Raw genomic sequence first — 15,345 nt, forward strand, 5'->3', positions numbered from 1 at the left:
ACAAACCAGAACCAAACCTGAATCTTTAGTCTGTATTTCCAGTAGAGTTCTTGGACAGAATTGTGAAGAAGTCCAGCTCCTTTGGACAAGAAGCAGCCGATCAGTCAGACGTTCGGCCATTTTTATGCAGAACCTCAGATTTTCAATCAAATAAATCTTCTAAATCTGCTCCCAAGATTTCCTAATATCAACCAAAACTTTTCGTAGCCATTTATTTAAAACATATTGGACAGTTTCTAATGTGATTCCCAAACAAAACAAAGTTTAACTTACCAGGAAACCATAAAAATATTTGCGGTGAGTTGGTGGCTGGTTGTCAATTTGAATTAGTGGTTTCCATTTAATCCAGTTCTGCCCATTACTTCAGCCTGTACAGTGGCTCAGTTGTTTCAATTTCAGCTCATCATCCTCTTAGCAATAACACATAGCATTTCTAGTATTTGGGCCGGAAATTGTTTTCCTTCCACTTAATTTTCCATCAAATTTGCTCGCACTTTAAAAATCCAGCCGATCGGTCTCAGATTGCTCCCTTTTCTCTCATCTGTAAGCCATAATTATTAGCAGGAATAAACATGCTTAATGAAATTAATGCATTTTAATTTTAAAATGTAAATATTAAATTTTGCAATTTGATTTGAAGCAGCAGTAATGCATCGTACGACGTTAAAATTAAACGCGTGTCAAGTAAAGCTGGGTTCAAAACCTTCGATCAAAATTGAAACACTGATGATTTGAAAACCATTTTCTGCAGGAGGTTCGGACCAAGAGGAAGTCGGGAATGATGCAGCAGAACAGAAGAAATGAACAACTCGGCTGAGGCAAAGCAGTGCTGAAATAGTATTTTTATTAAATACTTCCAAGATCCAAGTTTGAAGAATAACAAAGCTATGATGTAGACCAACTAACACTCAGACAAACACTTTGATAGTCGGCAATTTATGGTTGTATTTCATTGTACATTGTGATCATGCAAAATAAAACAAAGCAAGAAAAATATAAATCCAGCGTTCATCTGAACGGGGGGAGAGGGGAGAAGCGCAGCCCAATAATATATCATTACAACGCAGGGAAAACATCGAGGGCCTCATACCAAGCTACGGCGCCGGAATCTTTTATTTTTTATCCTTTTTTTTAAAATCTTGTTTTATATTTTCATATCACTTGTTCAACATTCTGGGTGGATGGAATTTCAAAAGATGCAAATATCATATATTGACACTAGCTCCATCCATATTTTGTGACAGAAATGTGTAACTGAAACATGCAAATAACTAGGCGTCGCAACCCGCACGTCTCCCAGCAGGCGCCATATAAAACCACCAAGGGTTGATTACACTGATAAATAATTAAGTCCCGATCAATATCCCTCAAGACGTTTTTGTTGTCTTCACTTCCTCTTCCCTTTTGTTTTTTTTCTCTACATGTTTGTGAGGGAGAGTGCAGAACTCCAGCTTGGCAGATTGGCAAAACAACCAATCGACAACAGCAACATTAGTAATAATAATAATAATAATAATATAATAATAATAAAAACTTAAAACCAGTAACACGGAAACAACAGAGAAAGGAACAAAGAATCGTTTCAAGAGCAGAGGGGAGAGGTCAGGGGTCAGTCAATCTGTCAAATGGAGATATCAGGAGGGAGGACACCTAAAGCAGCACGACGAGGGCGGCGCCGGTCACAGCAGCGGTGCAGATATGTTACAAAGCCTAAAAACACACCGCCCGGAGTGCATGGGTGCATATGATATGAAAAGACGGCTCACAGCATTGTGGGACCAGGAGTTAAGGACACTAGTATCTTTAAAAATAGTTCTTGGAGTGTTGCTGAGAAAGAGAGAGGGGGATTACTTCCATCTTGGCATTTGTTTTTATTCCCTTTCTTCATAAACAGTCGTACGGCCATGGGAGCGCCTACAGGAGAGCTTTAATTTGTTTACTTTAGAGCAATCAATACCTCAAATATTTCAGGGTTGAGAGCTACGAATAGAGGAACAAGCTTCACCTAAACTAGAGCGGGGTTATAGAGGGAAGGGGGTCCTTTCCCCTAAATGCACAGGATGAGTGTCTCTTAGATACATGTACATATATTACACTTTTCTACATATATCTATACATACACTGTATTTACACAGTGATTATAAACAAACCAGGCCCTTGCAGAAAGCAGAGTAACGGGTTAAAAGAGGTTAATGAGGGAGAGGCAGCGAGCAAACATGCAAAACGCAGGTGGCGGCTTATCATGGTACGGGCCTCCTGCTCCTCTTCCTCCCTCAACTGCATGTAGACACGACGAAACGCAGCTAGTTTCCAATGCGCACGATAAAATCTTTACTGGAAAAAAAAAAGAGCAAAAAGTTCTCAGCTGCTTTTTTTTTTTTTTAAAGGAGCCTTGATTATAGTCAGTCAGAGCGAAGGAAAAAAAAAAAAGGAAAAACACACGGATAATGGCTCCTGTTGTTCACGAGAACACAAATGGATCAGGACGCTAAAAAACACAACGAAACACGTCGACTTCAGTTCAGACGCCCCCCTCCGCTAACGTTTCCCGATCCCACAAACAACGACGACTTCCGATCCGTCGGAAAAAACAAGAACACGAACGAAAACACAAACACGTAAAAAGCCTCCACTAAAGTTCTACACTTTGGTGCTTCGTGTTTTTGATATCAAGTTTCTCTCGTCGTCAAGTTCCCAGACTGAACTTGATTGTTTTATTTTTTCTCTTTTCTTTCCCTCTTTAATTCAGTTGAGGAAAGATTTCCCTTCATGTCAACACCCAGGTAGCGAGGACAACACTTCCAACCTGGTAATCCCTAAATGTGTACAAAATCTAAGCACTCCCCCTCCGCTCCTCCCTTTTGTTTTCCCCAGATAAAGATAAATGCTTGGTTGGGTTTTGGTGGTTTCTGGTACATCTAGCCATAAATTTACACAGTATATTCATAACTCATACTCATAAACTGTCACAAGTTCAACTGTATATCCTCTCCTCCCCAGGGACATGTCATCTCGCGCAGGCAGAAAAAAGATGGCTGCCAGGGGAGGGACAAGAGGGCAAAGATGCACCCTCCAGTCAGGCGCCAGATGCATGCATCATCATCTCATGGAGGGGGTCGGGCTTGGGGAGGCGGGGTTCTCGTGTTCAGCCGGCCCCCAGCAGGTCAAAGGAGGGTCGGGGTTGGTTGGTGACGTGGAGAGGGATGCGTTCTGGCCCGGCCGGGCTTCCTGGCACTATCCAATCCACGCAGAGGACGTGCCTCTGAAAACACGCTCGCTGAAATAAACTGCCCCCCAATAAACGAGCTCCAGAGGACCGGAGCCTCAGGACCGCTGAGGGAGAGAGGCAGAGCGTTTAGCGGTCAGATGAAAACAAAAATAAAACTTTATTTGAAGGGTTGTGGATAACACTGGCATGATGAGCATGAAGGAGTTTTAATGAATGTTTATGACCGTCATGGAAGTGTCATTCGGTAAATAATGACACTTCTAATGCAAAGTTGCTTTAATAGTCATTATTTACCAAATAATGCAAAGTTAGCACTTTTAATGGACTTTTAATACCATTTTACTTTCAAAAGTAACTTTAAAAATTTGCAGAATTACAATCATAATTTACAGAATGACACTTCATAAACATTCTTAAAAACTCCATGTTCATGACAGGTGTCATGTCATATTTATGACTGTGTCATATCACTTTAAATAAAGTGTTACCAAAAAATGCTTTATAAACATTAATAACAATAATAATGATCTAACCAGGGTGCCCAGAGTCGGTCCTGGAGGGCCGGCGTCCTGCAGGTGTTGGTTCTCTCCCTAGTGGTAGTAACAACCTCTTCAGCATGTCAATGTTCTTCTTAGGCCTTTAATGAGTCTTCATTTGATCCAGGTGCGTTAAACCAGGTAGAGAACTAAAACCCGCAGGATGTCGGCCCTCCAGGACCGACTTTGGGCACCACTATACTGAGTGAAGCAAATGAGAAAATTATGGTAACTGCAGGGATGTTCACAAATCTTGTAGAAGTCTAATATGGTTTGTACGTTTTTCACACAGCAAAATTCAAGCACTTTAATGTAATTTTCAAACTTTTCCAAAATCAATTTGAAGATAAAAACAAAACAAATGAACTAAAAAAAAAAGTGTTTCAATTCACTATTTAGATAATTTATTACTAGGGGCTGACCGATTGCAGTTTTCTGGCCGATCGCCGATTACCGATCTTCTAAAAAGCCTAACTTACCGATTCCGATTTTGGCCGATACCATTTTTTTGTCTGAAATGTTGCTCAATATATTGCTGCTGAATTGGCAACAATGGGGTAACTATTGTTAACTGCAAATGTGCAAACATGACCTGGTCGGCCGGTTTGTCAGTCAAACCTTTATCGTGGGAGAAAAAAAAAAAGCACAGTGGTTGATTTATAGACCTTTTCCGAAGTTGATAACATCGGTGGATAAAATCAGCTTCACATGTAAAAATCGGCCGATCACAGATCTTCCAAAATTAAAGAAATCGGCACCAATAGATCGGCTGGCTGATAAATCGTTGCACCCTATTTATTACATCTAGTCATAGTATTAAGCTTCCTACAGCAGGAACAAGGTAAACTAAAATAAAACTAAATTTTATGTTTTGAAATGTCTCTCTCTCACAAAGTCTGCACACCTCACTGATCCAAGAACAAAACACTAATTTAACAAAAAAATAAATAAAAAAATCCCAATTTCAATAATGTATAAATTTTAAGCCAAACTTCATTGAAACTGCACAGTTTGTACCTGATCACTGTAGTGGTGCAGCCGGTGCTCCTGAGCAGTGGAAGTGAACGTTGAGCCACTTTCCGTCACGGCGGTGCCACACCCGGGTCTCCTCTGATTGGCTGGAACGAGGGCGGCCCGTGGAGTCCACGAACTGCGTGAGCCGGATGTAGGCGATGCAGGCGGCGTCCTCGCCGATGAGGTGGACGTGGGGGTTCAGCAGGGTGGTGTGCACGGGCTTGTTGTTCTTACTCAGCACTGGACAGATAAAACACAACAAAAATGTGACGATGGATTTACAGGACATGATTCACGACTTTGGCTGATCAAAACCTGAACTTCACATCACTTGCTGGGAATAAACTAAATATTTTTAGAAGCAAAATGTAATCTACAGGAAAATAATAATGTATACATTCTGCAAGTCTGGAAGACACTCACAGTTTTCAAAGTAAAACTTGTGGAAGTCCATGCCTTCCACCAGGTTTCCCAAAGCTTCGGGTTCAAAAGAGGTGAGTCCAGGATCACAAATCCTTCTAAAGAAAAAAGTTCAAAGGTCGAATAACAAAGACAGAAAACAAAGACAACAGCTACAATTAAAATTACGCGACACCCACTGAAAATTAGCTTTAAGTGCAAAAATCTAAATAGTTTGGCTGTTTGGAATAAACTGATTACACAGGATCAGTTGATGTAATGAAATATTAAAGATTTTAGATAAATTCAACACCAAGTCTCTCTGCAGTAAAACGATTCACTCTCTCTTGTGAATAAAAATCTTTGTAAAAACACACCTCATTATGCAGGAGGTCAAAAACTCAACAGGTACTTCATACTTAAACTGCAAGATGTGCAGCAACAATTACCGAAAAGCACACAATTTTAATCAAATGGCACTGATTTGCTCAAAACTATATAAATAAGACAAAAGAGGGTTTGGTATTCTGTTTTCTTGTAGCAACAAATCAAAGCCAAAATTATTCAGGGAGATTTAGCAGCAGCATGTCTGGAGGAGAGAGACTTCTTGTCTACAGTGAAGCACAGCAGCGGCTCAGTGATGCTCTGGGACTGCTTTGATCAGTCCCAGAATCAGTAACAGGGAATCAGTAACAATATACATCATGATAGACACGTGATCAGTTATCAACAGATAACATGTCCGATAGAATATTCAATAATTTCACTGAACGCTGATCTAGAACCACACAGCATTCTGGGAAATGTAGGCAGAGGAAAGACCTTAGCTGGTCAATCTCTCACGGTCAGCTGCTAAACTAAGGTTTGTAGCATCAACTCACTCACTCGTTGGTTGCCTAGCAACTCACTCACTCTCTCTCTGGTTACTTAGCAACAACCTGCTAAGTTGCTGGCACAGCAGCAGTTTCAGGTTTTGCCACTGTGCCTCATAACTGCATAAAAATAAATAACAGCATGGAGTAAAAACTGGATAAAATGAGAAAGATCACACCGCCGGTTTGGCAGTATTATATATTTATATAAAACTAATTCGTAATTTTTGATACCAATATTGTGATGTTTTTCAGCCACATTGCCCACCTCTTCCCAAGTAAACATCAAAGTCTACTAATGTTTGGTTTTTAATCGAAAAATCAAACATTAGTACAACTAAACAAAATCATCATGACACTACAACCATCACACTTTTTTTTAACAACAGTTAATAGAAATTTGATAGGACGTGGTAAAGGGAGTGGCAGAAAACAAACAAAATGTTAACTGGAAGTCTTTGCCGATTATAACACTATGATTTCAGCAGGACATAAAAACAAAACAGTTTTACAGTGTTCAAGATGTTAGTCAAGAAGGAAGAGCTGAGATAAAAATCCTCCAGAAAAGTTTAATTTTTCAAGAAATCACTTTCAAAGCCATCTTGTTTATTACAAACAGCTGTTACTTTGCACATTTAGTCAACAAAAGTATTTGCAGTTGGGAAAGTATTTCCCATAGCTTGAAGAAACTGCAGCACTCACGTGTAGGCTTCAAAATCTCCATTATTGATCGCTTCAATCAGCTGCTCCGTTATCTTGATGATTTCCTGTTTACGGGCTGCAGAAAGGAGAACAAACAGGAAATAGGTGGAGGATGATTAAAAGCCACATGGAGAATTAGTGATGTTTAACTTCATCCCAACACCCGTCACACCAAAAGCAGCAGCTTCTTCACTGCAGCTTGACCACATTATGGCAAGTTGCTCAATTTCTCGCCTTCAGTGTGACACTCTGGTGGGAGAACACGCTGCCACGTTTCTGCTTGTAAACGCCTCAGCTGACAAGAACAGCCCAGCCCAAGGGTCAGATCGGCCGCTTTGATTCCGAGCTCCAACGAAGCGTTTTTGAATCCGACATCCAAAAATATCAGAAGGAACGACGGAACAGCGCGTCCAGTCAACCACCGATAAACTTGAACTTACCCATGATGACCCGACAGACGCAAAGAAGCAAGTTAGCTAGCTAGCTAGCTAGTAACGGCAGGTAAGCGCCTAGTTAGCATTAGCATAGACATAAATACGTAGACGCCTCATTGAGCGCTGAATCATACGTTGCCGCCATCTTGGATGTGGTAGAGTGGAGAGATCGGAGGTAAATGTTTGCACTCAGGCTACTGGTGTTATCCATGTTCAGCTACGCAGATTGATTTTGCCCCCCCAGTTAAACTCGTCTGGAGCCGGGGCTGATGTGCTGAAAGAATACACATGTACGGTTGTATTTATCCATAAAAACAATTTTACGAGCAGGATTTATGCTCGTAAATTCCGTGAATTCTCGCGGCGAAGCCAGTTTCAAAACAACCAAGAACAGTTTTTTACGCAACTAAATTTGCCCCAAAGTAACTACTGCCATTTGCTTAGCAAACCTTTTTCATATCGTGCGTGTTTGCTAGTGAGAGCTAATGGAAACAGCTGTTAGAAGAGAAATGCATTAATACCAAAGGACTTTGGCAGAAGCAAGTGGTTTATTTCCCACATGGAAAAAATGCAGTGGAACAAAGACATGTCAGGTATTTCAGCACAAGAGTTCAAAAACAGAATAACAGATTCCTGTTTGTGAAATGAGTGTGCATTGAGTTAATGACTCAAAAAAGCAAAAATACTGATGGGTTCAATGCTAAAATCAAGACGACCCATGTAAATAAAAGTCAACTGAATTCCACTGTATTGATTACCATTATTAGATTTGTATCCTTTACAAAATGGAAGAAGAAAAAGTGGAGGAAACCAAACACTTTGACAAAAGTTTGATCCTTCCCTGCCCCCCAAATTATTTATACCTGGAAAATAATGAAAGCAAACTCCAGACTTTAACTCTGGATAGGAATCCTTCCTCCAAAAATCCCTAAAAACCATGTTGGAATGCAAGTAGAAAAACATCCCCTCAGCATGATTCTGCCATCAACATGCTTCACAGCTGACATGGCGTTATCCACATGACAAGCAGTGCCTCTTCACGTATGTCCTCCTGCCCCAGAGACTAAGCTTGTCATTCAGACTAAAGGTTTCTACTACGGTTTCAACAGACAAAACAATTTTCTCCTGATCTGAAAACATTTAAGGTGCGTTTCTGCAAAATAAAAGTCCTCTACAATGCTCATGTGTCCACTTTACCATAGAGGTGCATCTTCATGACCCATAAGGATTAAATCCAGGTGAATCTATAAAATGGCCCAAACGTTGCACATTAGTTACTAGCATTATTAAAGCAATTGGTTCATGGTTGACGGCAAGATCATCTCTCAATGAGATATGTGGAGTCCCTCTAAATAAGACAAACATACATGGTGAGCAATAAGGGCACTAGAATAGGACAAATGAAATACAATAATTTCTTTCTAGTGTGGTCACAATTATAGGCCTGGATGCACCTGCCTTGATGAGTTCATCAAGGTAAGTGATAAACTAAGCCTTCACAAATTAAAAATACAGCGGATTGAATGGGATTCAGTGTGAGGTAAAGAGACGATGTGCTAAAAATAAAACCTCTGACAACTGCAGCCGCTGCATGTGGGAGTTGTGCTGGGCGAAGAGAGGTTATCTGCGTTGGTGGCAAGTTGTAAATTATTTTATTAGCCTAATTGTAAATAGCTTACACAGTTACAAAAATGTATTCTTGACTGCCTTCCTATATAGAGACCATATACCTTGGACTGAAAACCTTGGTTTTCATTCCAAGGTCTTTTCAATCAACTGAAATTACCGCAAGTGGACTTCAGACAAGTTGCAGTAGCAACTGAAGAGTAGTCCGGAGAAACAGGAAGCACCTGAGCTTACACTATCAAAGGGAGTGAACACTTGTTTATTGTTTTGAATGTTTACATTTCTTTGGAGATTTAGAAAAAAAAAGTCTAAAACATGTTTTCACAATTACATTATTGCATATTTTGTGGAGTTTTAAATCCATCCATTGTCTTTCTCTTAACCCAAATCGGGTTGCTGGGGCAACAGGTCCAGAAGGGAACCCCTCAACATCCTCAAGCTCATTCTAGGGGGTCTGAAGGCATTCCCAGGCCAGAAGAGATATGCATCCCCTCCAGCAAGTTCTGGATCTTCCCTTGTGTCTCATCTTAGTTGGATGTGCCCAGAAAATCCCAGCGGGAGGCATCCTGATCAGATGCCTGAGCCATCTTAACAGACTCTTTCGATATGGAGAAGCAGAGGCTCTACTTTAAGCTTTCACCTAATAACAGATTTCCTCACCCCATCTCTAAGGTTGAGTCCAGCCACCCCAAGGAGAAAGCTATGATACATGTCCCAAGACCACAGGTGGGAGTTGGACCATAAATGGAGAGTTTTGCTTTTTAGTTTGCCACAAGAGACCGAAGCGGAGCATTACTGCAGACGAAACCCTAATCTATCTGTCCGTCTCCCTGATCTATCCTACCCTTTAAAAAATAGCTGGAAAACAAATTAGTGCTGAAATGATTAAGTTAGTGATGGATTAATTGTTAACTAGAATACATAGACCAGGGGTGCCCAAACTTTGTAAGACCAAGATCTACTTTTTCTGTTACCAGCCGGCTGATATCTACCTCATAACATGAAGATATAAAAATGGTAAATGAAACTCTATTGACTTATTTTATATGCAAATATCCATCAGTTATAGCAGAAATATTAAAGTGATAGAAAACCTAATGCAGTTTCTTCCTCAGTGAGATTCTGAGACTGGGAGGAGGTTACTGGTTTCAGAAACTGGTTGCAAACCTGAGGTCAGCAGGAATTATTTGGTTATGGTAGTTCTGAACTTTGGTTTGATGACCTCAATCTGAGAAATTTCAGACTGATAGGAGGAACCACAGAGCTTGTTAGGTTAAAGCCACATCTTGTGAAGTTGGGATATTTTTCCTCCAACAGTTCCTCCAATGTTGGACTGGATTTTATTTCAATGTCATTTGTGAATGTCAGCTTCTCATTTTCAACAGTGGAGCTGCAAAGGTTTAAAAAACCCTGTCATTTTGGAGAAAGTTTCATCATCAATATTCCCACTAAATAAGAGACAAAAATATGTCTGTGTCTGCATGTTTGATGGAGCAAAAGCATTTCAGACTCTGAGCTCAAGGCAAGTTGCCAGAGAGCACCAAACTAATATTACTAAATAAGACAATTTAATTTCACATAATTATCTCGGTAGAAGCCATTTGTTTATTACTTGATGAAATATATTTGTCCCTTTTGGTGTTTATTGTGAATGACATACTCACAGACTAACGAGGTAATTAGTCCAAGTTTCTCGTTTACTGAACGTTTACAGCGGCTGTAATACGCCACAGCAAATGTAAACAAAGATAAAACGTGAACAGGTGATCGACTCAAAACCACTCGTACCTTTTTACTCTCCGTCTCTCTTTGTCATTTAAGCACACCCGTTGCCATGGCAACTGCCTGCGTCCCGCAACCCGAGCAGAGATTACGTTAAAAACACATAATTCAGAAGGTAATGCACCAAGGTAATGCCCTTGGTGCATATTTATTTCGCAATTATTAATAAGCGCACTCATGAACACAGCGGTGGTAGATTAGCTAATTTAAACTGTTGCTCTGCTAGTCAGTCTGTGTTTTTTTTGTTAATTGAACTGAAACGCACTGAATTGCGCAACACCTTGTTGAAACAATAATTACTGAGATCAATAATTTGAACACATTTGTTGATTTTTAAAATTCTTTAATAAAGTTTCAAATGTTTTGGATCTTTTAATATTTTGATAAGCGTGTCAGAAGAGCACGCACTGGTTTCAGGCTCTTGGCGGCGTTCAGTTTGTCACCTACTGCTGAGATCGACTTAAAACCTTCCGCGATCGACGTATTGAGCACCCCTGACATAGACTAAAAAAAGGCAGATTACTAAAATAATCATTATTTGCAGTCTTAGAACAAATGCAAGGATATGAATAATTTCTGGTGACGCTGTATATATTCTTTGTTTTTACAGTTTGGGGGGGGGGCCTGATTAAAGAAACAGAAATCCAATAATTCCAAGTCAAAATACAACAAAGAAAAACAAAGCAAAAGAACATGACATCGGGGGTGTCAACACTTCACTACCGCACTTCAGAGAGGAAGCAGCTACTGAGAACAGAAGGCAGGTGTAGCTGGGTTAGGCGGTTAGAGAGAGGTGCTCTTACTCAGCTTAATGTTGCTTTTAGTAGCGACAGTGCTGCCCCCTAGTGGAGCGGAGGGGATGGAGGACTGTGATTGGTCTGAGTCCGGGCAGGAGCTGTTGCCCGTGCTGTTCCATGCCATGCGCTTTACATCATGCGGTGGAACTGAAACACACAATGGATGGTGAAACATACATGTCGATGGACAGCAGGGAAAATGAAAAGCAACGTGCGCACACACTTCATGCAGAAAAATAAAAAACTGAGGGGGAAAGGTGGATGTAAGGCTGGTTTACAATAAAACTGGTAGGAAGTAAAGCTCCAACTTAAGTTGATGAGAGACATTCAGATGGGTAACATGAGAAAGAGATGATGGCAGGAAGCAGGGTCCATACAGCAATAATTGTGATGTTTGTGACTACTCATAATGTTCGTACAGACTAACGGAGCTTTCTCTGATGAGCGGTAGCATCAAATGCACAAGAGATCGAAGCCATTGCTTGTTATTAGCTTCAGCTATGCCTAAAGGGAGTCGGCATGTTGTAGTAAGAAGGCAGAAATGGAAAATACAACTGAGTAATAGCAAGGAAAACATTTGGGTGTTCGTTCATCAGCAGGAAGAAGAGCACTACAGAAAAATGTAAGGAAAGATTCAGAGCAGAGAGGAGGGAACATTAAGAGGAGGGATCTTAGAATATTAACGGAGCAAAACATGTAAATGAGAACAGAGGGGAGACTATGTGAGCACAAAGAGAAACATGATGCTCTGCTGTGCAGGGTTCCAGGAGAGTCAGATGGGCAGTGGGCCGGGAGGCCGGTTTGGGACGCTCAGCTACAAGGTAAGCTGGACCTCCACCGGATGACAGGAGGACATATGCAGTGGTCACCAGGAAACACACACACACACAAACACACACACTTCAAGGTTCCCACAGTGGCCAAAAACTAGAGATATACAAAATTTTTTGGACTTTTCTTAAAGTTGGTGCATTACCTTTGCTTTTAAATAGTGAAGGTAGCCCTGCTCTTTGATAGTTTTCAATAACAGAAATGCTTTAATGACAAAAACTAAAGCGTTTTAAATGGGGAACTCTTCGAAATGAACCAGTTTATTTCAACTTGGATTAGAGCTGACCAGCGGACAACCACTGACACCCTCCACAAAGAGGGCAGGCCACAAAAAGGTTGATGCAAAAGAAGCTGCCTGTTCAGACGGATGCATTCAAGCAGTTTATTGGAAAGTTGAGTGTAAGGAAAAAAGGGGATAGTGAAAAAGGTACGTAGGCAACAGGGATAACTGGAGCCTTGAAGGAATTGTGAGCAAAGACCATTTAAGAGCTTCAGGCATCTACTGGTCTTAGTCCACCAAGTCGGAACAGTCGTGTGCCAAGAAATTTGGACATCAGAGCAAAAAGTAGCAGGGCCACGCTGTAGTGATGCAGTAATTCATGCAAAAGGAGCCCTGACCAAGTACAGAATGCATTCACTGTCCAGTAAGTGAACCTGCTTTTCATTAGACTGATATTTAAACATTATGAATCCATTTTTATTCGTCTTATTTCAATTTTCTGATTAAATAAACTGGGTTTTCAAGAGCTGTAAGCCATAATCATCAATATATATCGCACTAAGGATTTTGTATAAATTAAAATATACGTAACATGTATTTTATTTTATTTTCTTCCTTCTGAAAATCAGTTTTCTTACATGGTGTAGTTCAACTTTTTCAAATAAAAAAATTTATTCAGCTCAGCCAAATTTAAACATACTAAAATCTAGAAAGATGACATGCTACTTTTTCATAGACCAGCTACTCAAGAATAATTTTTAGGAAGAAAAGTTTCTAGGAGAGAAAAACACACATATACACAAAAAATGCTTTTTTGCTAAAGGTGACCTTGAACATGGTACGACAGGTCTGTGGGGTATACAAAACATGTTCATTAAATTTTTTTTTGCACAAAATCATTCTTAGATGAGATTTTAATCTGGCCAGTTCTGCCTATTTTCAGCCCCTTTCAGAATGAGCTGCTTTATGGCCTCTGGTTATTTTAAATCCAAATAAGTTTCTGCTGGCCACGCCCCCAACTCAACGTTTTCACACGCATGTAAAATTGGCTGCAATTGTACAACTATGTATGTTTGAAAAGCAGAAGTAGAGCCTCCCACACAACCAACAAGAATGCATCAACTGGTTTCTGGATGGTAAGTCAACAACAAAACTTTTTTTCCCCAGCAGCCATTGTACAGCTCATACAGTGGAAAAACCAGCTGACCAAACATGCTGGGATTTCGCTTGGGTTGCTAGGTGATGGGCTGGCTTTGGCTGGGGTTGCTTGGTAACAGCGCTGTGCCCATCGACTGTGACTTTACAATCGAGAAGTTTTTGAAATTGCTCATTTTACAGACACCAAAAAACAGGTTGGGTGTTTTTTTTAAGCACTTGGGCTGATTTTAGAAACAGTTGAGATCCAAACTGGAGGACAAAAATGTGTAAAATGTAGATTTGGCAAAACAGGAGTCCTTTAATATTAATACATTATTTAAGACAACTTCACTGCATGTATGCAAGGAAAAGGAAGCTGAGGTTTTCCTGTTTTACAGAAAGAAAAGGTAATAGCAGTGGGGGGGGAAAAATCCAAGTTGCAATAAACTAAAAGATTAAATTCTTTGACATCAGAATCTGATGGAGTCCAGAAAGAGAAACGTCTAAAAACCAGTGGGAACCCTATAAAAAAGTAAGGCTTGGTAGATCTGAGTGTGAGCAGAGCTCAAACATGGAAGACGTCATTGCCAGTGCTACAAGAAACCGAGGTGGGAGTGGGAGGAATAGGTGTCAGGTCCTTGCAGGGGGGACACGGGGCAACCATAGCTTCTCTTTGCCATAGATAAACTTACTGGCAGGTGAGCTTTGAGGTGAGGGCAGAAGAGGGGGCATCTCCTCAGCAGCGCTGCTCTGACTCAGCGCCGAACTGTCCGCTAGATGTAGCCAAACACACAATAATTACAAACACACACATACGACAGGCACACTTAGGACCGCAACACACTTGCCGATCACTACAGTCAAATACACACACTTCACTAAAAAGGGAGAAAGAAAGAGACAGTGAATGAAAACAGGGAAAAGGGAATAAAACACTTGAGTACCTTTCCTACCTTTCATTTCCTCCTCATCGTTTGTGGCGTTGCTCTCTGTTGATCCCTGAGGACCAAGAAGAGGAACAGACAGACACTGAAACCAACGCAGGAAAGATCCGAGAGCGAGTCAACCAGGGCGGCGCCGTGTTCCCACCCAACACAACAAAAGTATTACCTTGACTCCATCAGGAGGGTTGTGCACCACTGTGCTCTGAGATTCCTGTAGAGCAGAACAAAACAGTCAGTCTGACATATTTTTGCTCTGAAACGGTGCGTCTCAACTGGGTTTGAACCGGCCCCAACTATTTTACCTCCGCAACACCTCCACAGTCCACAGGGCATTTTAGAGTCAAAGACGGTTTAGGTTGGTAAAATTAAAGATATCTGAATCCACTGCCAAATATATATGTATGTACATTTTATCCTTATGCTGTAGACTTGTGAGCCACTTTCACAAAAGCATCTCCGTTACACCCCTGACTCGCTAACTGAGGTCGTCACAGCCTCACCTCTGCGGGTCGAGGCAGCGATGACTTTTGGTTCGAGTGTCCAACCAGCCACAGGTTCCACAAAAATAAACAGAAAGATTTGGAAATAATTTCCAACAAGAACAAAAAGCTGGTGAGATATACAATTTAAATTTGAAGCACTCGATCAGCAACAGGACATCTGCCATTATCGTTGAAAAAAAAAAGAGGTATGGAAAGACTTGTTACTGGAGGTGGGTATTTATCATATCGTTTATCATTTATGGTGCTAATTTTTCTTCATAAGAATTTTTATTTAATTCCCATTAATAATGTTTAAAATCCCAAAACGTTGTGGTTGTTG

The 15,345-nt window shown here is 40.6% G+C and overlaps 1 protein-coding gene across 21 annotated transcripts in view; it reads right to left on the bottom strand.

Annotated features, from left to right (window-relative positions):
- Window positions 1–824: 824 nt before the first annotated feature.
- Window positions 825–15,345, bottom strand: part of LOC116727229 (calcium/calmodulin-dependent protein kinase type II subunit gamma) — a 59,858-nt gene continuing 45,337 nt past the window's right edge. For 4 of the 21 annotated variants that reach the window (XM_032574518.1, XM_032574520.1, XM_032574514.1 and 1 more), the window contains 8 exons: window positions 14,690–14,734; window positions 14,524–14,578; window positions 14,272–14,352; window positions 11,398–11,538; window positions 6,753–6,828; window positions 5,203–5,297; window positions 4,783–5,019; window positions 825–3,333 (listed from right to left, as the gene is read on the bottom strand). In XM_032574518.1, the coding sequence (XP_032430409.1) occupies window positions 4,787–5,019; window positions 5,203–5,297; window positions 6,753–6,828; window positions 11,398–11,538; window positions 14,272–14,352; window positions 14,524–14,578; window positions 14,690–14,734 (726 nt within the window). In that variant the 3' untranslated portion in view covers window positions 825–3,333; window positions 4,783–4,786. Of the gene's footprint in view, window positions 3,334–4,782; window positions 5,020–5,202; window positions 5,298–6,752; window positions 6,829–11,397; window positions 11,539–14,271; window positions 14,353–14,451; window positions 14,458–14,523; window positions 14,579–14,689; window positions 14,735–15,345 lie in introns of all 21 variants that reach the window. The other 17 variants (XM_032574533.1, XM_032574535.1, XM_032574532.1 and 14 more) reach the window with 9 other exon arrangements.

The sequence above is a fragment of the Xiphophorus hellerii genome, chromosome 10, assembly GCF_003331165.1.
Source record: "Xiphophorus hellerii strain 12219 chromosome 10, Xiphophorus_hellerii-4.1, whole genome shotgun sequence".
NCBI classification, from domain to species: domain Eukaryota; kingdom Metazoa; phylum Chordata; class Actinopteri; order Cyprinodontiformes; family Poeciliidae; genus Xiphophorus; species Xiphophorus hellerii.